At 38.3% G+C, this 25,614-nt stretch overlaps 1 protein-coding gene across 5 annotated transcripts; it reads left to right on the top strand.

The window, feature by feature from the left end:
• The first annotated feature begins 1,677 nt into the window (after nucleotides 1-1,677).
• On the top strand, nucleotides 1,678-23,780 carry GHSR (growth hormone secretagogue receptor). Of its 5 annotated transcripts, XR_014822459.1 has the most exons (5): nucleotides 1,678-1,828; nucleotides 15,220-15,317; nucleotides 16,774-17,696; nucleotides 19,877-21,813; nucleotides 22,272-23,780. XR_014822459.1 is itself a non-coding variant. In XM_084987068.1 (4 exons), exons 3-4 carry the CDS (start codon nucleotides 16,901-16,903, stop codon nucleotides 20,179-20,181), a joined length of 1,101 nt encoding a protein of 366 aa, XP_084843194.1. In that variant the 5' UTR covers nucleotides 1,678-1,828; nucleotides 15,220-15,317; nucleotides 16,774-16,900; the 3' UTR covers nucleotides 20,182-23,780. The 5 variants fall into 5 exon arrangements, 4 of the variants coding, with proteins under 4 accessions (XP_084843194.1, XP_020924200.1, XP_020924201.1 ...); XM_084987068.1 differs by having other exon boundaries at nucleotides 19,877-23,780; XM_021068541.2 differs by lacking the exon at nucleotides 15,220-15,317 and having other exon boundaries at nucleotides 19,877-23,780.
• The last annotated feature ends 1,834 nt before the right edge of the window (nucleotides 23,781-25,614 follow it).

The raw sequence follows: 25,614 nt of genomic DNA, 5'->3' as shown, positions 1-25,614 counted from the left end.
ATGGTTTCCAAAGGAGACAGTTCAGGGGGTGGGGGGATGCGCTGGGGTTGTCAGATGGAAATCCTATAAAATTGAATTGTGATTATCATTTAGAACTATAAATGTAATAAATTCATTGAGTAATAAAAAATTCAATTCCTATGAAACAATTTCATTCCATGAATTGTTTAAAACAAGTGATACCTACATGTACTTGCCTCTACTTTAAAGATAAAGCCCAAAACGGGATGCAATTATGAAGTGGATATATTAAAATGACAATTGGAGTTCCCATTGTGGCACAGCGGAATTGAATCCGTCTAGTAACTATGAGATTGACTGTTCTATTCCTGGCCTTGCTCAGTGGGTTAAGGATCTGGAGTCAGCAAGAGCTGTAGTATAGGTTTCAGACGTGGCTTGAATCCTGAGTTGCTGTGGTATAGGCCAGCAGCTGTAGTTCCGAGTCTACCCCCAGCCTGGGAACTTCCATATGCCACAGGTGCGGCCCTAAAAAAAAAAAATTAAATAAATTAAATAAAACCCACTGTGCCAGAGCAGGAACTCCTGTTAATCCCTTCTTAAAGAGCATTAATATCGACTATCTGATCTTTTTGAAAATAAAATAAAATGGTGGCATTCTGATCCATTATTCTTGGACTCTGTTCCATGAAACTTCCTCACTTGAAGAATAGAGGAAAAAAACTACTACCTCAGTTTTGTTTAGGATGTATCTGGGCAGAGCAAGGCAAGGGAGTTTGAAAGACAACCACCCTCTGGAGAGGCCATCTCAGCTGTTTAAGAGGTGCCTCTAAGACCAGAAAGAACCACCTTATTGTTACATACCAGGATCAGCCACCAGGTGGCGAAGTTCTCTTATTTTCCTCAAAGCCCAAAGTGTTCAAAGATAGAAGAGAATAAATCACTTCAAATTCTCTTTTTGAATAAAACTAAAAGGAAAGCAGGCAAGGATGCATGTTGCAGCTTCTTGGTGTCTCAGACAATAGCACCCACATTACAGTAAATGTTGAGTAAATGCTTAATGCATGAGAAGTGCTGAGACACTGTCTACCAAGTTCTAAGGACATAGTAAACTTTTAAAATATGAAAAGTTAAAATTAAGAAAACTTCAGGTAATGCAACATCATTTTAATTGTTTTTATGCTGAGTTGCATTTCAGACTCCTGTATATTCTTAAAATCTCTACAAAGTCATATCTATGTCAAAATTTAAAATGGCCTAGCTAAAATAGATATGTAAGTAGAAAACAGCATGCAAGAACTTCTTGTGTTTTTTAAATTTTTTATTGAAGTATAGTTGATTTATAATATCATGTTAATTTCAGGTGTTCAGCACAGTGATTAATTTATACGTGTATATATAGCAATTCTTTTTTAGAAATTTTTCTCTTACAGGTTATTATAAAATATTGAATAGAGTTCCCTGTGCTATACAGTAAGTCCTTGTTGGTCATCTATTTTACATATAATAGTGTATATATGTTAATACCAACCTCCTAATTTATCCCTCTCTCCACACCCTTCCTTTCCCCTTTGATGGCCATAAATTTCGTTTTCTATGTGAGTCTCTTTCTGTGTGTGTGTGTGTGTGTGTGTGTGTGTGTGTGAATTCCACACATAAGTGATATTATGTGATATTTGTCTTTCTCTGTCTGACTTAGTATGATAATCTCTAGGTCCAGCCATGTTGCTTCAAATGGCATAAGAACTTCAAGTTTTGAGTGAAAATCAGTCAAGGTACAAAACTCCCAGATTTATGAAATGGATACATTCAAGAGATTGCAAAAGAATATTTATTTTAAAAAGAGACTCATCACAGCCTTCCTTTAAAGGTAAGTTTCCTTTCTACCTTAAGCATTTGATTCAATATGTTAAATTCAATTTGCTCCTGACTGCTCTAACTGAAGATATTGTCATCAGGATAAATTGTGAAGCTGATCATTTGGCCTCTGCATCCTTTGCTTCCCCTTTTAATAGATTTTCCCCTTTCCTATAAGCTCCCCATGCTGTCTCCCCATGCAGGCAGTGGGTAAGGATTGGGAGGAAATACAATACAAAGGCCCTTCGCCCCCAGAAGCTCATCACAGAACTGGGAAGGAAGAGTGACCTGGATGTGGTGCTGTTAGCACCTGGGCAGCCTTCTCCTTGGGGGCATCTTCCACTCTAGGGAAATAATAATAATGTAGAAGAGGAGGAGGAACCATGCATTGAACTTTTCCTCTCTTCTTACTACTCTTGTTTCCATATTCACTTAATTCCCACAAGAACCTTGTGATGGAAGGATGGGGATAATCATGTGAGGAAATTGAGGTCTTAGATTTAGTAGGTGAAAGAGCCAGGTTTTGTCCTTGGGTTTGTTTGATTCCACTGGGATGGAATATGTTAGTCCAGAAGAAAGGGGTTAGGTGAAGATGACATTTTCAATGTAATTCTGGGAAACAAAAAACAATGTTAGCACGAGCTCCACCAACTCAGCTATGAACATAGCCCACTTCTGTGACACTTGCCCCCTAATCAAGAACACAGTGCTTTAATATTATCTCTTAAAAAATAGACTAGGATGTACATTGACATCAGATAGATCTGATTTTCCATATTTTTTATACTAATCAGATAATTTTTTTATTCTCTGTGACAATGCAATGTAAAGTCATAATCATCACAATTTGAGGATTCTAAAATGTGTCCAAACACAAAAGAATAAAAATAAGAATTTGACAGATACAGCATTAGATAAGAGGTTTTCTGAAGAAACTGAAAATATTTTCTGCTTGTGAAGACTGGACTATAAGGCCAAAATTGCTTTAAAACTGGTTTTCATATTTTGTTTATATAATTAAGAAAGAACAAATCATCTGAAAATGTGAATGAAACAATGACTAAAAAAATATCATAGTAAATTTTCTAAATGTATTAAGAGATTTGATTATTTTAATATAATCTCTGGTACAGATTTGAAAGTGATTGATTTAACAGCTTGTGCTTTAAAGTATATGAAAATTTGAATTTTCCCTAGAAGTATAAAACATTCTGGCTTATTCATTAGGCTACTCTAATATTTTAAAATAAGTCTGCAGCCATATTGTCTTCATAGATGCCATAAAATCACTTACCAGTGCATCTCTCAGAAAGAGATCAGTGCAGAATAAACATCATGCTCTTCCTTCTTACTCTGTTCAGACAAGTGGAGGAACTCAGATGCCATCTGCCCAAAGCAACATATTAGTGAGTGTTTCAGTTGGTGTGGTTTCATCTGCTTTGACTCAATTGGCACCAATAGCATAAAAAGCCTGAGGTAGGGTGATTCCAGGCTTGCTTAAATTGCCACCACTGAGGAGCTAGGTCTCTTCATTCTTCTGCTGTGCTTTGCTCATAATATTGGCTTTTGACCGCAAGATTTCCAGACTACTGAAGCAGATTCAGGGACTTCGCAACATTGAAGGCTCCCTTGTATCCCTTTCTAAGACTGAGAAAAACACTTCCACACTCACTGTTCAGAATTATAGACATGCCCATTCCTAAATCATTTGTTGGCAAGAAAAATGGAATTTCCATGATTAAATTAGGTTAATTAAGATCATCTTCCCCAGGGCTGGGGAAAGGTCTAGGCTTTTCTAAAGTATGCAATCTCCCGTTAGCTGAACAATGTCAAGGTTTTTTTCTCAGGATGAGAGGATGGAAGGGCTACAAGGTGGGTGGTCCACAGTGTGCACCATGTTGAGTCAGGAAGAGCCTAGAAGGAATGGCTCCAAAAGCAGGGCTCGTGCCTTTAGGATATTTGTCTTGTGGGAGCAGAGTAAATGTTGAAGAATAACTAGGAAATATTAACTTTTCTGATTTGGTAGGGCAATCTTGACCCCTGATGATTTTTCAGGGGAAGGTTAAAATACTGTGATTATGTCTATTAAAAGAGATAAGAAATTCCTACGGAGAGGAGTCATTGGTTTAGTATTACATTTGTAAATAAAAGAAATTGGGGCAAAGAAGACATAATTGAATCAATAAGGATACTTTCAGTTCAGTTTACAGAAACCCCATCTGTGACAGGCATACTCAATAGGAAAATGTATCTTTCATCACAGGAACTCCAGGGGTCGGGCAGGTTCCAGGGTTGGTTGATCTGGCTCTTTCCATCTCTTGGTCCCACCTTCCTCATTGTTGGCTTCATCCTCAGGTTGGTGGCATCATGATTCTAGGTGTCACAGTCAATCAAGACAAAGCCCAAAGGGGACAGAATGGTAGCTTCCCATGAGGAACAGGAAGGCTTTCCCCAGATGCCTCTCGGTATACTTTCTCTCCTGCATCACTGTCCTTAGGTCCCTTGTCCATTCCTGAGTCCATCACTGTTTGAGGAGTTGACTTAATAAATATCTCAGCTGTGAGAATTCCAACTGCAAGTAGGTTTTCACTGTGACTGGGATAATCAATATCCCTTACCTCTATAACTCTAGTAAATCTAGATCAGATGTCAGCAAACTAATCACCCCACTTCATATTTTTTTAAGTGAAGTTTTATTGGAACACAGCCCCAACCATTTTTTTCATTACATTGTTGATGGATGCTTTTATGCTGCAGTGACATCTTAGTTGTGAAAGAGAACATAGGGTCTACAAAGCCTAAAATATTTTCTGATTCTTTATAGAAAAAGTTTGCCTTCTCTGATCTAAAGTTAGCTGGAGTGCTTCCTTTTATTTGCTTCAAAATATGCCTTCTAAAAATGGCAACTTTTAATTTTACTATTCTAGGAAGGAATGTGTGATGGTTAATTATGTGTCAACTTGACTGGCCACAGAGTGCTCAGATTAAACATTACTGCTTTTTAAAAAAATTTATCTTATTGAGGTATAGTTGATTTATAATGTTGTGTTAATGCCTGCTGTGCAGGAGAGTAGTTCAGGTGGGTGTGGGTGTGTGTGTGTGTGTGTGTGTGTGTATCCATATATATACATACATTCTTCTTTATTATTCTTTTCCATTATGGTTTATCACAGGATAGTGAATATTATTCCCCATGCTATACAGTAGGATCTTGTTGTTTATCCATTCTATATATAATAGTTTGCATCGGCTAATCCCAAACTTTCAATCCATCCTTCCCCTACCTCCCCTCACTTGGCAACCACAAGTCTGTACTCTATGTCTATGAGTTTGTTTCTGTTATACAGATAGGTTCATTTGTGTCATATTTTAGATTCCGCATATAAGCTATATCATTATTTCATTTATTTTTATGGCTGAGTAGTATTCCATTGTATGCATGCACTGCATCTTCTTTATCCATTCATCTGTCAATGGACATTGAAGTTGTTACCATATCTTGCCTGTTTGAATAGCGCTGTTATGAACATAGGGGTGCAGGTATCTCTTTAAATTATAGTTTTGTCCAAGTATATACCCAGGAGTGGGATTGCTGGATCATAAGGTGACTCTATTTTTAGTTTTTTGAGGAACCTCCATACTGATCTCCAGAGTGACTGTACCAATTTACATTCCCACCAACAGTGTAGGAAGGTTCTCTTTTCTCCACACATTCTCCAGAATTTGTTCCTTGTAGACTTTTTAGTGATGACCATTCTGACTAGTGTGAAGTGGTACCTCATTCTACAACCATTATTTCTGAGTGTGTCTGTGAGAGTGTTTCCAGATTAGTTAGCATTTGACCTGGTGGACTCAGTAAAGAGGATTGCCACCCCCCGGTATTGGTGGTCATCATCCAATTCATTGAGGGAGGGTTCAGAATAGAACAAAAGGCAGAGGGAGAATGAAATTACTCCTGTGTCCTCCCTCACTGTTGAACTGCAACCTCTCATCTCATCTTTTCCTTCCCTCAAACTGGGGTTTATACCATTGGCTCCCCTGGTTCCCAGGTCTTCAGATTAAGACTGAATTATACCAACGTCTTTCCTGGGTCTCCAGCCTGCACATGATAGATTGTGGGACTTCTCAGCCTCCATAATTACACGAGCCAACTTCTCATAATATCTCTCTCTGTCTTATGTATAATAAGACATATATATGTATATACATACATATAATATCTTTCTCTGTCTTAATATATATGCGTGTGTGTGTGTGTATGCATACATACATATATGTATATTCCTATTGGTTCTCTTTCCCTGGTGAACCCTGATTATTACAGAGTTAAATCTATGTTCATCTTATCCCTTAATAGTATGTTTAGATATATTTTACCCATTTTCTTTGTGAGTTTTCCTAATCTACACAAGATACCTATCTAAAGTCAAGCCATTGACTCTCCCAACATGTTTATGCTCCTTATGTAGGATTCAGCTAGTGGTGTGTTGAACCCAGTTTGTACTGACTTGTAAGAGCCATTTGCTAGCATGGCTTTCAAACTCTGCCTTTAGTGGCTTTGGTGACATGAAACTAACCATGGTGGGGAGTAGGTACACCATAGAAATTGCCAAACATTTCAAATTGAAGTTGTTGGTTGCTTCCTTTTTCCCCTAAAGATCTGGTTGTTAAACATTTATGAGCACACTGTGGCTCCAGCGACTATTACTGCCTTTTACATACCATCTCTGTTATATAACTGCATAACAGAGAGTGTCTGTTGTGATCAAGACATTGCCAATACATTATCCATTTGAAATAAATTTGTAATCTAAAATAGTCAGTTAAACTCCTCTTGCAATAAAGTAATGTGGCCTGAGTTTTCAGTTTTACATAGTTTTTGACTTGTATAGGTTTTTTTCTAAATAAATATTTCTCTTAGGTAAAACTCGAAGATGAAATAAATGAAAGCAAAAATATTCCCCTTAAATTATCTGAAACTACAAGTGTATTTATATTTTATAACTTATGTAAACTCCTTATGTGTGAATAAGGCAGAACATAGCTATCAGTGTACAAGGATCGAGTCTTCTGAATTCTCACTCAATTCTGGAGTGGAAAGTAGTGTTCACTGGGATCTGAGGGGAAGCCCTAGGTTTAGGGAGACATTCCTTAATAAAAAGTGCACTCATTCATTTAAAAAGCTTTTATTAAATATTTGTTAAGTCCCAGGCAACAATGATTTCCAAAAGACTTGGGCCCTCTTCACATAAGCCTTACAATCTAATGAGGGAGAGAAATGTTAAACAGTCACATAACTGAGTACAAAAAAATTTTAACAGTGGAACAGAAGAAAAGAAATATAAATCTTTGTAGGCACGGGAAACTGACCCCCCATGAGGAACCTGAAAGACAGCCATGGATCTGGATTGCGAAGAGTAAGAGAGAGAGGGTTCCAAGTTGAAATCTATATTCCAGGGAATTCTGTCTTGCAAGGCATCCTGGAAAATCTTGCCAGCCATTGTGGGGTCAAGGCCAATGGGAGATCATTTGAAATATTCTAAGCAGAGGAGGGCCAGGATCAGATTTGCATTTTCAAAAAGATCACTGGCAGCAGATGATGGCAAAGAATCATGGGAAAAGAAGAACAGGTTTTCCCTTGTGGTTCAGTGGGTTAAGGATCCAGTGTTGTCTCTACTGTGGCTCGGGTTTCTGCTATGGCACAGTTCAATTCCTGGCCCTAAAATTTCTGCATGCCACCAACACAGCCAAAAAAATAAAAGAAAGAATAAATAGGAGAGCAGTCCTTTGTCTACTGCAGCAATTCTGGTGGAGGATTAGGGAGGGTCAGACCAAGACATTAGCAGAAGACGTGGTGAGACATGGCTGAAAACACATCTGATATGAGGCACAAATGATCCTTTCCACAGAAAAGAAAATCATGGACTTGGAGAATAGATTTGTGGTTGCCAAGGAGGAGGGGGAGGGAGTGGGATGGATTGGGAGCTTGGGGTTAAAAGATGCAGACTATTGCTTTTGGAATGGATTAGCAATGAGACCCTGCTGTGAGGCACTGGGAACTATGTCTCATCACTTATGATGGAGCATGATAATGTGAGAAAAAGAATGTATACATGTATGTGTAACTGGGTCACCATGCTGTATAGTAGGGGAAAAAAATAATGTATTGGGAAAATAAAAAAAAAAAGAAAACAATCTGAACTGACTGGGCTTCCCATGAAACACTTCAGCTGCCTTTAGAGGACTTATATTTGAAGAAGTGACTGATGGACACCATAGAAACAGTTCATAACTAGGAAGTAAACTGAGAAGTACAAATTCTGAAGGACATAGGAATTGAGAGCAAAACATTGGTCAGGACTCCTGTGGTTAGGATTTGAAGAGAGAGGCCAGAAGCAAGAGGTGGGAAGAGGCAGGACGTTATCCATATCTTGCTGGATATGCAGGGTAAGGTCAAATTATGAGACCTCGAGAAGGTCGGAGTTTGAAAAACTTGATGTGAGATTAAAGAATGAATGAGCCACTAAAATTTTTTTACATAGGAAGGATGCAAAAGTTAAACGAACTTTAAAGAAATTCAGTTTTACCAAATTCTTTTGTTTAATTAGACTGAGAAGAGCTTGCTGTCTGTATAGTTGTTGGTGGGGGTGGGAGGGAGGGATGTGCTAGACTTAGATGGTGGCAATTAAGAATGGAAATGAGGCCTAAAGGAAAACATAGGCAGAATATTCTTTGACATAAATTGCAGCAGTATTTTTTGGTTCTGTCTCATATACTAAAGGAAATAAAAGCAAGGATAAACAAATGAGATCTAATTAAACATAAAACGTTTTGCACAGCAAAGGAAACCATCAACAAAACAAAATGACAACTTACAGAATGGGAGAAAATATTTGCAAATGATATGACCAATAAGGGATTAATATCCAACATATATAAACAGCCCATGCAATTGAAATGTCAAAAAAGCAAACAACTTGATTGAAAAAAGGGGGAAAGGAACTGAGAAGACATTTTCCAAAGAGGAAATGCAGATGGCCAGCAAGCACATGCAAGGATGCTCAACATGCTAATCCTCAGAGAAATGCAAATCCAAACCACAAGGAGAAATTACCTCATACCTGTCAGAATGGCTATCATGGAAAAGACCACAAATAACAAATGTTGACAAAGATGTGGAGAAAAGGCAATCTTTCTACACTGTTGGTGAGACTGTAAACTGGTGCAGCCACTGTGGAAAATGGCATGGAGGTTCTCAAAAAACTAAAAATAAAACTAATGTGGAGTTCCCATCATAGTACAGTGGAAATGAATCCAACTAGGAACCATGAGGTTGCAGGTTCGAACCCTGGCATTGCTCAGTGCATTAAGGATCCAGTGTTGCCACGAGCTGTGGTGTAGTTCACAGACAGGCTCGGTTCTGGCGTTGCTATGGCTCTGGCGTAGGCCAGCAGTAACAGCTCCAATTAGACCCCTACGAACCTCCATATGCTGCGGGTGCAGCACTTAAAAAAAAAAAAAAAGACAAAAGACAAAAAAAAACCCTGACGTATGATCCAGCAATTCCACTCCTGGGTATATAGCCAGAAAAGATGAAAACTCCAATTCAAAAAGATACATGCACCCCAATGTTTATAGTAACATTATTTACAATTGTCAAGATGTGGAAGCAACCTAAGTGGACTAAGCAACCACACTACTCAGCCATAAAAAGAATGGAATTTTCCCATTTGCAGCAACATAAATGGACTTGGATGGCACTATACTAAAAGAAATAAGTCAGACGCAGAAAGACAAATACTCTATGATGTCACTTATATGTGGAATATAAAAAAATAACAAACTAGTGGATATAACAAGAAAGAAGCAGACTCAGATACAGAGAACAAACTAGTGCTTACCAGTCGTGGGGGAGAGGGACAATATAAGGGTGGGGGAGTGGACAGTACAAACTATTGTGTATAAGATAGGCTCAAAGATGTATTATACCACACGTGGAATATAGTCAATATTCTGTAATTACTGTAAATGGAAATAACATTTAAAATTACATTGAAAAATTAAAAATAGAGAATGGAGATGAAGGATAGGTATTAGGAACATCCAGTGGGTTGGAGGTGATGAATTTGCTTTAGATACATGATAAGTTTGAAATGATGGTGAGCTCTTCAGTAATAAATGTCCAGTAGGCAATACATACTGGGTGGCTTTATTTGTAATCTTCTGCACTGTTTACAATCCAATTTATCTTTCCTCATTAGCATTCTCAAAAGGAATGTTCCATGATTTATACAATGAAAAAAATTCTCCTTTCTAATGCACTTGGCAAGACTTTGTAGAATCAGAGTTCCCTGATAGCTCAGTGAGTTAGGGACCCAGTGTTGTCACTGCTGTGGTGAGGGTTTGATCCTTGGCTCTGCCCCAGAAGTTCTGTATGCTGAGGGCACAGCCAAATAAATTAAATTAAACTATTTCCAGTTTAGAAAAAAGACTTTATAGGATGAAATATTTTGATACATTACCTTAATTTCATATTAAATAATATCTTGACATAATAAAATTAAATCGCCCAGTCATAGATTTTTTTATTACTTACCAGTTTTATTAAGTAATTATGGATTTTTTAAAAATTTGAACCAGAGGTAGAATCCTATTTTAGTGAGCTTAGTGAGGTAAATAATTTATAGTATTTAATGTCCACTAAAATTTAATATATATTACAATCTATAGCAAAACAGGTTGAGGATATATTATTTCTATAAAGAAACTCATGTATTCATCTCCTGTTTACAAATCTCTAGTTTATTAATAACCTGCCTTTTTGTCAGAGATTAAAGTACTTTCTATCTCTCCACCATCCTACCCCTCAACTCTCCTAAGTAATATACTTCAAATACCAATAGACTACATTATAGAAAACTCTGCTTTCAAAGATCCAAGCACACAACAAACAAACACCAAAAAAAAAACAATGTCTTTGCTTCAAAGATTAGCTTCAGAGAGGACAACAACTCTTAAAGGCATCTGCTAAGTGGATTTTTAATTTAATGGAATTTGTTGTAACTCTATCAGTAAAGCACAATTGCTGTGCACCATCTGTTGAAGCTTTGAAACTGCCTTGCTTATAAAGAACTGGATGTTGCCATCATATCCATTAAAATGGAATACTACTTTTTACCAACTTTTCACCAACTTTTCTTCTTATTTATTTTCCAATGCTTTCAGAATCATTAGAAGATGAATTGGCAAGGAGAAAAAAAAAAAAAAAAAAACACAGTCTCAAGAGTCAAAAGGGACAACTCAACAGCCAAAAAACAAAAAACAAAACAAACAAAAAAAACAGGTGGGGGCAAATGACTTAAATAAACATACAAATCAAAACCTCAATGATATACCACTTAACACTCATTAGGGTGACTATTACACGACAGAAAAACAAGAGAAAAAAGAGAGAATAAGTGCTGGCGAGTATGCAGAGAAAATGGAACCCTTGTGCATGCTTGGGTGCAGCTGCTGAGGAAAACCATATGGCAGTTCCTCAAAAAGTTAAAAAATAGGGAGTTCCCTTTGTGGCTCAGAGGTTAACGAACTTGACTGGAATCCATGAGGTTGCGGATTTGATCCCTGGCCTCCCTCAGTGAGTTAAGGATCTGGCATTGCTGTGAGCTGTGGTATAGGCCAGCAGCTGCAGCTCCGATTCAACCCTTAGCCTGGGAACTTCCATATGCTGTGGGTGCAGCCCTAAAAAGCAAGCAAAAAATAAATAAATGAATACTAGAATTAGCACATGATTCAGCAATTCTAATTCTGGGTATACACCTAAAAGAATTGAAAGCAGAGACTCAGACAGATGTATGTACGCCAATGTTCATAGCAGCTTTATTCATAAGTAGCCAAATGGTGAAAGTAACAAGTGTCCATTAATGATGAGCAGATTAGCAAATTGTGGTCTATACGCATAAAATGTAATATTATTTAGCTTTAAAAAGGAAGGAAATTCTGACACATGCTACAACATAGATGAATCTTGAGGACAGTATGCTAAATGAAATAACCCAGTCATAAGAGAACAGATACTGATGTGGGTACCTGGAGTAATCAAATTCATAGAGACAGAAGTACATGGTTGCCAGGACTGGGAAGAGGACCCTTTTTTAATCATTCATTTATTAAACTGTTATTTTATTTTTATGTTTTTATATAATACAGCTGTAGATATGTAAAATGCAGCATAATTCAAAACAGTGAAAGATTACTGAACCATACAATCGAAAGCAGTAAAACACTAGTTGACTAAAATTAAGGTATATTTCCATAATGGAAATTATGTAACTTCCTCAAGATGGGGTACTATAAAACCATTTAAGAAAAGTATATTGATGTAAGAGAATTCCAGGATACAATGTTATGTTAAAAAAATCAAGACAGTAGACAATGTATATCGTATATTACCTTTTGTATATACTATACACACACACATTTACAGAAATACGCACAGGATAGGTAAACCAGAAGCTAATTTTTTTTAATGATGTCAATTGGGGATTATGAAAAATGTGTAATATTTTTCTGAATACTCTTTGGTTTATCATTTTAAATTTAGGACCATGCTTTGTTTTAAAGTTCTTTCCAATTACATGTGTGATTTATATATTCAAAAACAAATTTTAAATTTTAAAATTATTCCTAAAGTTAAAAGTAACTGAAACAAATAAATCTAACCATGTATCAAATTGGTAGCATAGTCTGCATAAAAAAGCATTATTTCAATTAATTTTTGAATGTGTAGTTGTACAAACTTAGTGGGGTATATTCTAAGGACAAAGAGAACTGCAAAAATAATGTCAAACTTTGTGAAGTTTACTTTTGGTGATAATACTGATATTATCAATTTAAAATCATCTAATGCATATTATAAATAGTTATGTTTATGTTGTTAGAAACATTGTTATGTTTCAATATAAATATGAAATCAAATACATTCAGTAAATAATTGGAAGTTGAATTTATGTATCTTTATAAACTTATGACTACTTGATTTTTTATATGGAAATAATTTCAAAGAAAAGTTGTAAGGATAGTACAAAGGAAATCATTTGACCCCTTTCCCAGATTTATTTAACATTTTGCTCCATTTGCCTTACCACTGGCTCTATTTATCTACACACACACATAATTATTTTCCTGAAACAGATGCATAAACATGTATTTTTAAGAATAAGATTTTTTTCACACAACTATCAACACCAGTAAACTTAACACTGATTCAATACTTCTATCTAATCTACCATCCATATTCTAAGTCTGTCACTTAGCTCAATGCTATCCTTTATAGAAGTTTTTTTTCTCTCCAGTTTGGAATCCAGTCTAGCAACAGGAATTACAGTTAGCTGTTACATCTCTTTGGTTTCCTTTAGTCTGGAACATTTTTTCAGTCTTTCTTTGTCTTATATAACATTGACATTTGGGGGGGAGAATTTTTAAAATGGAATACTCCTCTTTTTGAGTTTGTCTGATGTTCCCTTGTGATTAGATCAAGGTTGTGCATTCCTAGCTGGAATACCATGTAAGTGACACTGTGTTCTTCCCAGAGTATCACATTGATGATGTTAATTTTGATCACTTGCTAAGGGTGTGTTTGATCTATTAACTGTATCATCATTATCACCTCTTTTTTTTTTTTTAAAGATCTCTGTCCAAAGACAGGGTCTAGTCTCTAATGCTAGGGGAAATAACTGCTTCTGCTCCCCCAAATCATTTCTAAATGCCATTCCCCAGTATGAGGTACCAGAGATTCTTGAATAAATGGCTGATCTCAGGTCTAGAGTAGAGAAATTAAGAGGTAAGCAAGGAGTACCTTACCATGCCACAAAGCAAGGAAGTTCTTGAAGTCTAAGTGAGCCATGTCAAAAGAATTTAGAGCCAGCCTAAAGGGGATCTCATTCACCAAAGATAGGATAATTTGAACATCAAAAGAAAAAATAGCCACAAAATATCAATACACTTTAAATGTATCAAAATCCGTGAATCCATAATACTGTCATTCAAAGGACAAGACATGCTGGGCTTTTATGCTCCAATGTGGTTTTGTGCCTTTGTCTGAGAACAGTTTAGCATGTTCTGCTTCCTCTGAAGGAGCTCAACTTTCAAGATCCAGCTAGATGCCTCTTCCTCTGAGAAGCCTTCCCCAAAACCTCTATGCACTTCATTGTTTCTCCATATTTCAACAGAGCTCATTATATATGCCTCTTTTTTTTTTTTTCTTTTTCTAAGGCCACACTTGCGGCATAAGGAGGTTCCCAGGCTAGGGGTCTAATTGGAGCTGTAGCCACCAGCTGATGCCAGAGCCACAGCAATTCAGGATCTGAGCCACGTCTATGACCTACACCACAGCTCACGGCAATGCCGGATCCTTAACCCACTGATTGAGGCCAGGGATGGAACACACAATCTCATACTTCCTAGTCAGATTCGTTAACCACTGAGCCACAACAGGAACTCCATATATGCCTCTTTAAATGCACATATCATACTGTACTGGAATTGCTTAACTGTATTTTTCTCTCCAGAATCTAAGTTTATAAATATGAGACTTGTCTGAGTTTTATTTATCTTGCTATTCACAGGACCTAACAAATAGACAGTTTTATATGTTTTTGCTATATTATGTGTTGTGAATGAATGAATCAGTTTCAGTAGTATCCTCTATTTTTTCTTCATCACAATACATATTTGTCTTTATTTTAGAAAATATTTGAATGCAGTTAAATATTTGCCTATTTTAGCCAATATGCCAAATTTTTATCATAATGGATTTTTTAGACATTTTCCCCATCTGTCAGACGTTGCTTTAACACTCAGTAGACTAGAAACAGGCCCCACAGTCTTCCTGATGCTTATTTTTAAACAATAGCTTCTTATGGTATTTTTATTTTTTGCAATTTGTTTTCTTCTTTTAGAGATTTTTCTGCACACATAAATTTACTAATAATGTAGGGTGGGAAGTGATAAAATCAAATAATTGATTTTTTTTAAAGTATTAGTAACGGATAACAACTTAGCTGTAATCTTTTCTTTTCTTTCTTTCTTTCTTTCTTTCTTTTTTTTTTTTTTAATAGTTGAAATAGATTTTTGGTCCAACGTCTGTAACAGCACCGCTAACCCATGTAGAGTGTTCTCCATTGACTTGCCTGTATCAAACTTCCTCACGCAGTCTCCCACTGCACATAGAATCCTTCGCGTATGTGTGCATACATCCAGTCTTAGGTTTTTGTGGACTTTTAAGCATTAACAATTTAGTTGGCAGAGGTGATGTAAATCATCTGTCAAAGTCATGTGCAAACGCACTAATAAATGCTTCAGGAAAACCCTTCTCTCATACACAGTGAATGAATCCTTGTTTAGGTCATGGGCTAGTGAGCGTGAATAGATGCCGTCAACACAGCCGCTTAATACCAGTCTGTGTTTGAAAGGAAGAGGTGCTGAGACGCGAACTGAAAAAGGTGAGGGCAGGAAGGCTCAGCTCAGAGCTGCGTGGCGCCGTAGGAGGGGCGGGTCGCTGGCCGCGGTGCTGAAGGCGCTCCCGGGCTGTCCCCAGGTTGGTCGGTAGAAGAGACCAGGCGGGTTAGTGAGTTCGTGCTTAGCTGTCAGTCTTGTGTCTTCCGTTGTCAGTTCTCTGCTCCAGCCAGGGAAAGCACATGGAGCTTCCAGGCGAGTCACCTCGCCAGCGTAGCGGAAGCCTCTGACCCATTCCCACCGAGGGCAGCTCCTGTCCCGCAATAGCAACCCCAATAATAATAACGCAGCCTATATTTATTTACAGCTCCAACTCTGTCCTCAACACTTGAAATCCATTCCCAGTGGTCCTCACAACACCCTCGAAATTTAAAATAAAAAGGTTGATGACTTGCCCAAGTAAACACAGCTACCCAAAGGCTGATCTCTCTCAACCACACCTCAAAGAGTATTAACCGAGCACCCTGGACATGCCAGCCTTATAACCTTTGCTTCTCCCCCTTTATCACCCTCCACCACAAGCCATCACGCCCTTTAGCACCAACCCCCTCAGGTTTCCAGCAGGCAAAAGTAATATCCTACATAGTATATCCCCTACCACCATCGAGTTGGAGGCTTGAATTCGGAACTGAATTTATTCACACATCTTGCCCCTTCACTCTTAGTAGTCCGCTGGCTGGGAGTAGGATATTCAAGCCTAGTACCTGAGCCTCCAACTCACTGTGTCACCTTGGACCAGGGACCCTAAGTCTCTGGGCCTGCTTCTCTGGGCTAACACGACGGATGATAGGTTCTAGGACTGCCTGAGGCTTTTTCCAGGTGAGCATGGATCTCCTCTCAGGTGGGACACAAACATTAGATTTTTTTTTTTTTTTAACGCCCTCCCTTCCTTTTCCAAGCCTGGTTGTACACCCACGCTCAAGTCTCTCCACCAGATCCATAGTAAACTCTATTCATTGTTGAGGAAGAACCCGGTCCCAGCTACTGAAGATGTTCTCCCCACCCCCCCGTCCCCGCCCCCATCCCGGGGTGTGACCTGCCCTCCTAGGCCACACTAGCCAGGAAGAACCCAAGGCTTAGGGAGAGAGCTACTCGAGCTCCAGCCTAGCAGTACAGGTCTCTGCGGCGCCTACACACCAGGACGCTTTGGGAAGTGGGAGATGCAGAGAGCAAGAGCGCAAAGGCGGGGCAGGGCTGGCCGTGCTGCTCCGGTGACAGGTACTTGTGAGGAAGCCAGCCAGAGGCTGGGTTGGGAGAGAGGGACTTAGGGGGGTGGGGGAGAGAAGGGAGGTGCCAGAAAGAGCGGTGGCCCACTGCTTATCTCACCACCACTGTGTGTGTAAGTGTCTTCCCGCCTCCGTCTCTCACCCTCCTCCCCGCCCCAGGCTCTCAGTCTTACCTTTCCCCGGCTGCAGCCTCTCACTTCCCTCTTTCCTCTCCTAGCATCCTCCCTGAGAGCCCGCGCTCGATACTCCTTTGCACTCTTTCGCGCCTAAGAGAACCTTCTCTGGGACCAGCCGGCTCCACCCTCTCGGTCCTATCCAAGAGCCAGTTAAGCAGAGCCCTAAGCATGTGGAACGCGACCCCGAGCGAGGAACCGGGGCCCAACCTCACGCTGCCAGACCTGGGCTGGGACGCTCCCCCTGAAAACGACTCGCTAGTGGAGGAGCTGCTGCCGCTCTTCCCCACGCCGCTGTTGGCGGGCGTCACCGCCACCTGCGTGGCGCTCTTCGTGGTGGGTATCGCGGGCAACCTGCTCACGATGCTGGTAGTGTCACGCTTCCGCGAGATGCGCACCACCACCAACCTCTACCTGTCCAGCATGGCCTTCTCCGACCTACTCATCTTCCTCTGCATGCCCCTCGACCTCTTCCGCCTCTGGCAGTACCGGCCTTGGAACCTTGGCAACCTGCTCTGCAAACTCTTCCAGTTCGTTAGCGAGAGCTGCACCTACGCCACAGTGCTCACCATCACCGCGCTGAGCGTCGAGCGCTACTTCGCCATCTGCTTCCCGCTGCGGGCCAAGGTAGTGGTCACCAAGGGCCGGGTAAAGCTGGTCATCCTGGTCATCTGGGCCGTGGCCTTCTGCAGCGCCGGGCCCATCTTCGTGCTGGTCGGAGTGGAGCATGATAACGGCACTGACCCTCGGGACACCAACGAGTGCCGCGCCACGGAGTTCGCCGTGCGCTCCGGGCTGCTTACCGTCATGGTCTGGGTGTCCAGTGTCTTCTTCTTCCTGCCTGTCTTCTGCCTCACTGTGCTCTATAGCCTCATCGGCAGGAAGCTCTGGCGGAGGAAGCGCGGCGAGGCGGCGGTGGGCTCCTCGCTCAGGGACCAGAACCACAAACAAACCGTGAAAATGCTGGGTGGGTCTCAATGCGCCCTCGAGCTTTCTCTCCCGGGTCCCCTCCGCTCCTCGTGCCTTTTCTCTTCTCCCTGAGTCTACCTCTCTCCCTTCTTTCTCTAGGTCTGTTTCTCCCCGTAAGTCTCTCAATTAGCCTCTTCTGTTTGTCTTGAAACTCTCTTTGGTCTCTAGTTTCTCTGTCTTGTGCGTGTCCGTCTTTTGTTTGTTTTTTTCAGTTTTACTTTTTTGCTCGCTCTCTCTCTATATATCTAATATTTTCGCTGTCTCTGTCTCTCTTTCTCCCCCTCTCCCTCCCTCCCCCCGCCCCAATCTCTGTCTTGACTCTTGGTCTCTTTCTTTGTATCTCTTTCTTGTCTCTCCCTTCTCTCTTTCACGGAAAGATGTCCCACCTCTGTATTTCTGTCTAAAATATGTTTCATATCAGCTCAGAAACTTTGCTACAAAACTGAAATCTTTCATTTAAGAGCCTATTGTGGTCTTTAAGTGTTGAAGGTGATGTTAAGCTTTCTGCCTCAATTTGTAGATATCCAAGTTGCATTAAGAAAAGCAGGAGTTGGGGGGAGGGGAGAAACAGACATTGACTCTAGAAAGTGTTCAGTGGTAAATTTAACCAAAACATGGTCATTGTGGATAATTCTGTCAGAGAAGATTCATTTTTCAGCACTGTGATTTGTTTTTTAACTTGAATTTTTCAGATAATTACATCAATTCAGTTTACCCTGATGGTGTTTATACAGCTTTTAAGGAAGTCAGGGGCAAATCAGCTCTGGAGTCTCTGTTTTCATGATTACCTGTCTCTCCAAGTGGGATAGGCTAGGATAAGCCAGGATATGCAGGCTTCCAGTATGAGAAAAGGAGACTTTTTTTTTGCGTGGTAGCTAATAGGACAGAGAACATCTGGTTGCAGTGTCACACACGAGTGTGCTGAATAGTGTTTACATAAATTCAACTTCTTTAAGTATATGTGTTTGATTAATACAAGTGAAGTAATACAAAGTGTGTTAACATCCAAGCAAAATATTAATTGTAGTTGCTTTTTCAAAACCAGAATCTGCACATTTTATTACTTGGATATCATAGTCAACATTTTGTATTTTTTTGCATATTCATTGCTTCTTAGAGGTCATTCCCAGATGATTTTATATTGTAATTGTACAGTTCCTGGAATCCTGTGTATCGAAGTAATAGAGTTTATTCAAAGAATGTCAAACTTTTTTATTCTTTGGACCAGTGATTCTAACAATATGACTAATAGATTGTAAACCTCTAGTAGCCCCCCAGGGGACTCTAATATTCATGTTGCTTCTGGGGCAGTCAGTCACTACTGCACAACTTAGTTTTGAGAATAAGCTTAATGATTTCCTCTAATTTTCTTTTTAAGCTGTTAATTATCCTCACTGGTGTCTCAACACCAATATCAATTTTCCTTTGCCTTGAGAACTGGAAGGGAATCACTAAAGTGGTGCCAGGACTAAAATATTGTCTTCTGTTATTTTTCCTCTAATTTCTGAATTTTAAGAACTTAATCTAAAAATGCAGAGATTATGAAAAAAGCTAACTTACATGGACAAAATGAAGATCTGATGATGATAATGTTACTTGGTTTTATGGCCTTTTATATCTTAATTATATCTATTGTAGGTGGAAAAGGATTATTCATATCAATGATTCTCAATCCTGACTGAATATTCAGTCCTCTGTGAAACTTTAAAAAGAAAAAAAAAAAAGAAAGAAAACAGGTGTCTTGACCTCCTTCCTGGAGATTTCAAATTAGTGAGTCTGTATTATATCCAAGGAATTTGTGCCCCAGCAAACTCTGATACATAACTATGGTTGAGTATAACAATATTATCTCATATGTTTGCTCTAACACATATAAAATGATGTAGTATTGTGAATAGATTGTCTAGTCACTTGAGTCAATATGTCAACTCAAGCACAAAATCACTCAGAATATGGTTAAATAGAAATGACTTGGAAGTTCAGTAAAAATAGTTGAAATATTGGTCCAGACAGACTCAATCTTGGTTAAGATGTAGAAATGGGGAAGAGCAGAACATGAAATTTCTCTGAAGTCAGTGGTCATAGCATACAATCAAAACAAAACCATGTCTTCAAAATAGAATGTGATTTCCTATGGCATTTCTTTAACTGACATTCTCTTTCTCATTGTCCTTTCAGCTGTAGTGGTGTTTGCTTTCATACTCTGCTGGCTGCCTTTCCATGTAGGGCGATATTTATTTTCCAAATCCTTGGAGCCTGGCTCTGTGGAGATTGCTCAGATCAGCCAATACTGCAACCTCGTGTCCTTTGTCCTCTTCTACCTCAGTGCGGCCATCAACCCTATTCTGTACAACATCATGTCCAAGAAGTATCGGGTGGCGGTGTTCAAACTGCTGGGATTTGAGCCCTTCTCACAGAGGAAACTCTCCACTCTGAAGGATGAAAGTTCTCGGGCCTGGACAGAATCTAGTATTAATACATGACCAAGCACATTGCTCAGCAAAGTCATTGCTTATTATTCTAAACCAGAAGCCATAGCACAGCAGAACTTGAGAGGAAGTTGAAGGTTAATTTTGGAATCAGGGACACGCAGGTCTGGAAACAACTGGGGGAAAGAAAAGACAGAATTTTTAACGTGTGAAGAGTTTGATTTGATTGCACACTCATCAGTGCTCTCATACACGATTTCTGCATATTCACTGCTTATGATTTTTGCATTCTGCTGTTGGTGCTAGCAAGGGCTCTGCAATTCAGAGAAGGGAGGAAGTATAGAGAGGACAAACAGGTCAGTTCCTACTGGATAAATTCCAACTCTGATTTCCTTTTCATAATGATGAAAATGTTTGATTAAAAGAATGGCATTAAAATAAAACATTTAAAACATGACTTTTAAAACCTAGCAGTTTTCATAGAGCTCCTGATCAGTGCTGTCCAAGAGAAATAAAATGCAAGGTACTTAAGTAATGAATACCAAAATTATTAATGAGCATTTCTACATTCTTTTTTTCATATAACATCTTTGAAATCTGGTTTGTTTTTAGATTTTTCAGCTCACCTGAATTGGGCAGTGGGTGTTCATTAGTAGTACTTGGTTTATTGAAGTTTCATAAATTTGCAGAAGGAAAAGTAGATTCATAAACCTTAGTTGTCCAAACACACTTCAAAGTTTTCTAATAACTAAGACAACTATGAGTTCTTAATTTTAAAATGAAATTTAAAATTCAGTTCTTCAAGTTGCACTAGTCATATTTCAATTGTTCAATGGATAAATTATGGCTAGTGGCTACCACATTGAATATGCAGCTCTAGAGTATCTGTAAAATTATTGAGAATCTTATTTAAAATGTTTAAAAATAAATATTCATTCCCTGAAATGGTTATATAGTGAAATTAGGATAGTAGAGTGTTAGCATAATCAATTCTAAAAATTACACCTTAATGTCAAAATTTATGCTTGGAAGAAAATGGATATAAAATAGACATATATTTTTAACTAGGCCAGATTACATGTGTGACTATTCAGGAAATGAGACTTTGTAAAAATTATAGAAAATCACAAGTTACCTTACTTGACTTTACAAAACTACTTAAAAGCCAATCATAAATCTTTGATTTGTGAATAAAGAACTGATTTATAACTTACACTGGAACGTTTACAGAAACTTAGTGAATATAGCAGTTTTTCAAATGGTGAAAAATTCAGAATCCCTTAAATGCTACTGCTTATTGATATTCAGAACTTCAAAAAAATCTTATAGCCATTTATTTCAAAATGCCTATGTCATGTCCTGTCTCCAAATTAATTATGCTATTTACATCTCACTGCTTAGCTGATAGATATGTTGGCTTGGATTTCTAGTCTCCTTCTTACTCATAATTGCGAATGATTAGGCACCTTCAACTAAATATTATAGATTTTGTTTATAAATCTAAAATTTTCATTTGTATTCACATTGTTCCTTTATAGTCAATTCTTTGCATTTTTTTTTTTTTTTTTGGTCTTTTGTCTTTTTGGGGCCACACCTGCGGCATATGAAGGTTCTCAGGCTAGGGTCTAATTGGAGCTGTAGCTGCCAGCCTACATCACAGCCACAGCAATTTGGGATCTGAGCCATGTCTGTTACCTACACCAAAGCTCACGGCAACGCCAGATCCTTAACCAACTGAGCAAGGTGAGGGATGGAACCCGTGTCCTCATGGATGCTAGTTGGATTTGTTTCTGCTGCGCCACGACGGGAACTCCCAATTCTTTGCAATTTAAATATAATATTCCACAATGATTTTTTTCATGGTCTCCTGCAATATTAAGTCATATAAGCAATTCCTACATGAACTATGGAGCCAGTTAGGGCACCAAAGTAAAGATGATTATGCTGAAATAATTGATTATTTATTTTAGAAAAAAGTAAATGGAATCATAATTAGAATAATTTCTCTAGAGAAATATTTCTGAAATCTTTCCTGACGCTAAAACTATACTGTCGGAGTTCCCGTCATGGCTCAGTGGTTAATGAATCTGACTAGGAACCATGAGGTTGAGGGTTCGATCCCTGGCCTTGCTCAGTGGGTTAAGGATCTGGCATTGCCGTGAGCTGTGGTGTAGGTTGCAGACGCGGCTTAGATCCCGCGTTGCTGTGGCTGTGGCGAAGGCCGGAAGCAACAGCTCCAATTTGACTCCTAGCCTGGAAATTTCCATATGCCGTGGGAGCGGCCCTAGAAAAGGCAAACAAACAAACAAACAAACTATACTGTCAATTTAGTCAAAGTACACAACTTTAGCAAAGCGATTATTCAGTTAATTCTTGGGAGCACATCAATATATTTTTTTAAATACTGATTCATATAAGCCCATTGAATACTAATTAGGTCATTTAGCATTATTGTCCTAAATAGGGCCCAATAAATCTCAAAGACATAATTCAATTTCCTGATTCCTTAGAGTTTTTGTCTACAAATACATCCCACTTGAGAGGAAACAAGCAAAATAAGGCTTAACTTCCATCACACAGTTAATGGCTTTGGAGAAAAACAAATCTAATTTTTAACTATTCAATGGCCCTACACTTTCTTGTTGGCTCATGTCCATGGTCTCAGCTTAACTCACTCATAGGCAGTAGTTCCCATAGCAAAGATCACCATTGTCTTTCACTGGAACTCAGAGCACATATTTAAAGAAAGGGATCTTTAATTTCTCTCTTACACCGATGCCTTTTTATTGTTTGTAACTTCTTAGTTTCCTTATACGCCATAAATTTTTAAGACTCAGGGAAAAGAGGAACTTATATGAGCAAAATTGTTCCTAAAAGTCCATCATTCCACATTTGGTACATGTTCTGGTGTGTTCTAAGCTCTAAAGACCCATAAGCCAAGGATTTTATCCTTAATGAGCTCATAGTCACTTGTGTGTTATGGTATAATATCTTCGAATTATGAAGTAAACATCTCCATCTGACACTGTGCTATGCCTCTCTCTGTATTGTTGTGGATTTAACTCAGAATAAATTCAAAATGGGCTGTTCCCATACAAAACAGTCAAATTTGTAAATTAGTTAATGTTTGCTAGTGCATTCTTCATTAATGTAAACAAAGTAAAGGAACTCGTTTCAGTTATAATCTGTGTTTCCATTTTTCTGGTTACCTAGAATTGAGGTTTTTATCACCACATCTTACAATGTGTCGTAAAATCAAGGGTTGGATAATTTTCATTATAGGAAGTGAGTATTGTATGCAAAAGAACTTTTAAATAATTGCTTTTAGGAAAACACTCATTGTCATGAATTATTTAAAATTGTAAGTTTTGTGGCAGTAAGAATTATAAACACTCCCAGTGTCTGGCCAGACCTTGGAAATCATTTCTTTATAATCAAATTTTTGATTATAATGAACATTGGTGTGATGGGATTTGACTTGAAATTCCAGTTTTTTCACTCTAATGCCTTTTTAAAAAGCTGAAATCATTACAATTTACAATTGTCAGTTCAATGTTGACAACTGTAGCTATAATTTTTTTTTGCTGTTTTTCATTTATTGACCTACTTGAACTTAACATAAGAAAAATAAAGCTGTGAGACTTTTTGCAAGACTGGTGCCTGAAAATACTCCCTTACCTTTTAATAATATGTTTATGTCTTTAAAACATAACATACATATATACATATATCAAAATTTCTTGTCACAATGTCTAAGTGAAGAAAATAGAGTTTTCTGCTTTCAGAAACACTGTATTTAGTGTAAATAATGCCATTAAAAGATAAAGATAGTGTCATTCACAGTTCATTACCTAATTGTCCTTCTATGATTTCTTTGCAATTTAAATTACAACACTAGCCACAATATATAAAATTATCTGGATGACTAGTGACCAAGGTGAATTCACCAAATTGATAACACAAATATCTTTTATCCAAAGAATGAACTGCATGTCAAAACCAACAGAAAGCAATGTGCTGGTGGCAAATGCTAACTGCTCTAAGCTTATGTCACTTATTTATTCACATTAAATGAATCTGGTTGTATTAACTTATGACAATACTCTGTTTGAAGCAGGTAATGGGGAAGGTTTGTATGAGGCCTGTTTTGTGGTTTTCCTTTTGATTGCAGACTCTTGCAGGGTGTTGAAGCTTACCAATTTTGCGTGAGAGAATTACCATCACCTAAAAAAGAAAAAAAAAAAAAAAAAAAAACTGCCATGCTTGTGTCCTTCCCAATTGCTTGGATATTGGCTGGAACTCCAGTTAATAACTTATACTGTGACACATACCCTCCAGGAACTGCTGACTACCGTCAGAACTGGCAAAAAGCATGCCTCACGTAAACACTCAGAAAATTCCACCAAAATGATCACAGATATTCTTTCCAGAAGAATTCTTCTGCCTTCCAGTCCCAGAGAAAATGTTTGGGAAGTATAGGTTGAAAGATTTTCTATGATTTAAACATTCAAATCTGAACATTTCTCTGACTCAAATACCAAAAATATTTATATTTTTCACTTTTAGCTCTGTAGGTTTAGGATTAAAGAGCACTTGGTCATATAAATATATTCAAACAGCATAATCCCCTGGTTCACTGGTCCCTGCTGTGTTTGAGCTTTGTATAGAATTTCCAGCTTGGTCTATTTGTGTTGTTTCAATATATCCTAAGTGTCACTAGTGATATTTTGCTTTGTGACTTCTTTTACTTAAGGTTTTTGTGAATGTTAAAAGAATTTACTATAGTTCTCCATGCCTCTGTTTTATGAACACAAGCACTGGTTTTCCTTCCTTTGTGTGTCCTTACCCAAATTTGCTTAATAAATATATTTTTTAAGTCTACCACTAATTTCTCCCACTTTCAGGGATAGATCTTGTCTTATATGGATTATTTTACCTGTATTCTTGCCCTTTTAATTTCCAAAATACATATTTGCAACTATGAGAGGTGTTTGTTATACTGAGTTTTATTTCTCCGGGGGCTCCAACATTTAATAATGAGTCAAGCAATTCCTCTAAGTATTAAAAAGAGTTAGGAGATAAACAACAAGGTCCTGCTGTATAGCACAGGGAATTATATTCAATATCGAATGATAAGCCATAATGGAAAATAATATGAAAAATACAAGTATTCATGTATAACTGAGTCACTTTGCTGGACAGCAGGAGGTAACGCAACATTGTAAATTGACTCTACTTCAATAAAGTTTTTAAAAGAGTTGGAGACCCTGGAATGCACTGTTATCCCCATACTCCCCCCAGCTCTTTGTTACAGCCTGTCACCCCCAAAGCCTGTAGTGTTACAGCCTCCATAGTGTTACACTAATGTAAAGACCATAATCTCTGAGTCAAGGGAAGGATTCCTGTCCATTTTGCACTCAGCAGCCACTCATGGAATGTTGGTTGGACAAATGAAAATTTAAGGACTAGATTATGTGTCACCTGGAC

This window comes from Sus scrofa, chromosome 13 (genome assembly GCF_054392235.1).
Source record: "Sus scrofa isolate SSC_HxYL_T2T_F1_AM1 chromosome 13, Sscrofa_HxYL_maternal_Yorkshire_Landrace_v2.0, whole genome shotgun sequence".
Lineage (NCBI taxonomy): Eukaryota > Metazoa > Chordata > Mammalia > Artiodactyla > Suidae > Sus > Sus scrofa.
This window is presented reverse-complemented; position numbering and strand designations above follow the sequence as displayed.

Coding starts and splice junctions, on each gene's coding strand:
- GHSR (XM_021068541.2), top strand. CDS start 16,901: ATGTGGAACGCGACCCCGAGCGAGGAACCGGGGCCCAACCTCACGCTG. Junction 17,697..19,876: donor ACAAACCGTGAAAATGCTGG/GTGGGTCTCAAT, acceptor TTGTCCTTTCAG/CTGTAGTGGTGTTTGCTTTC.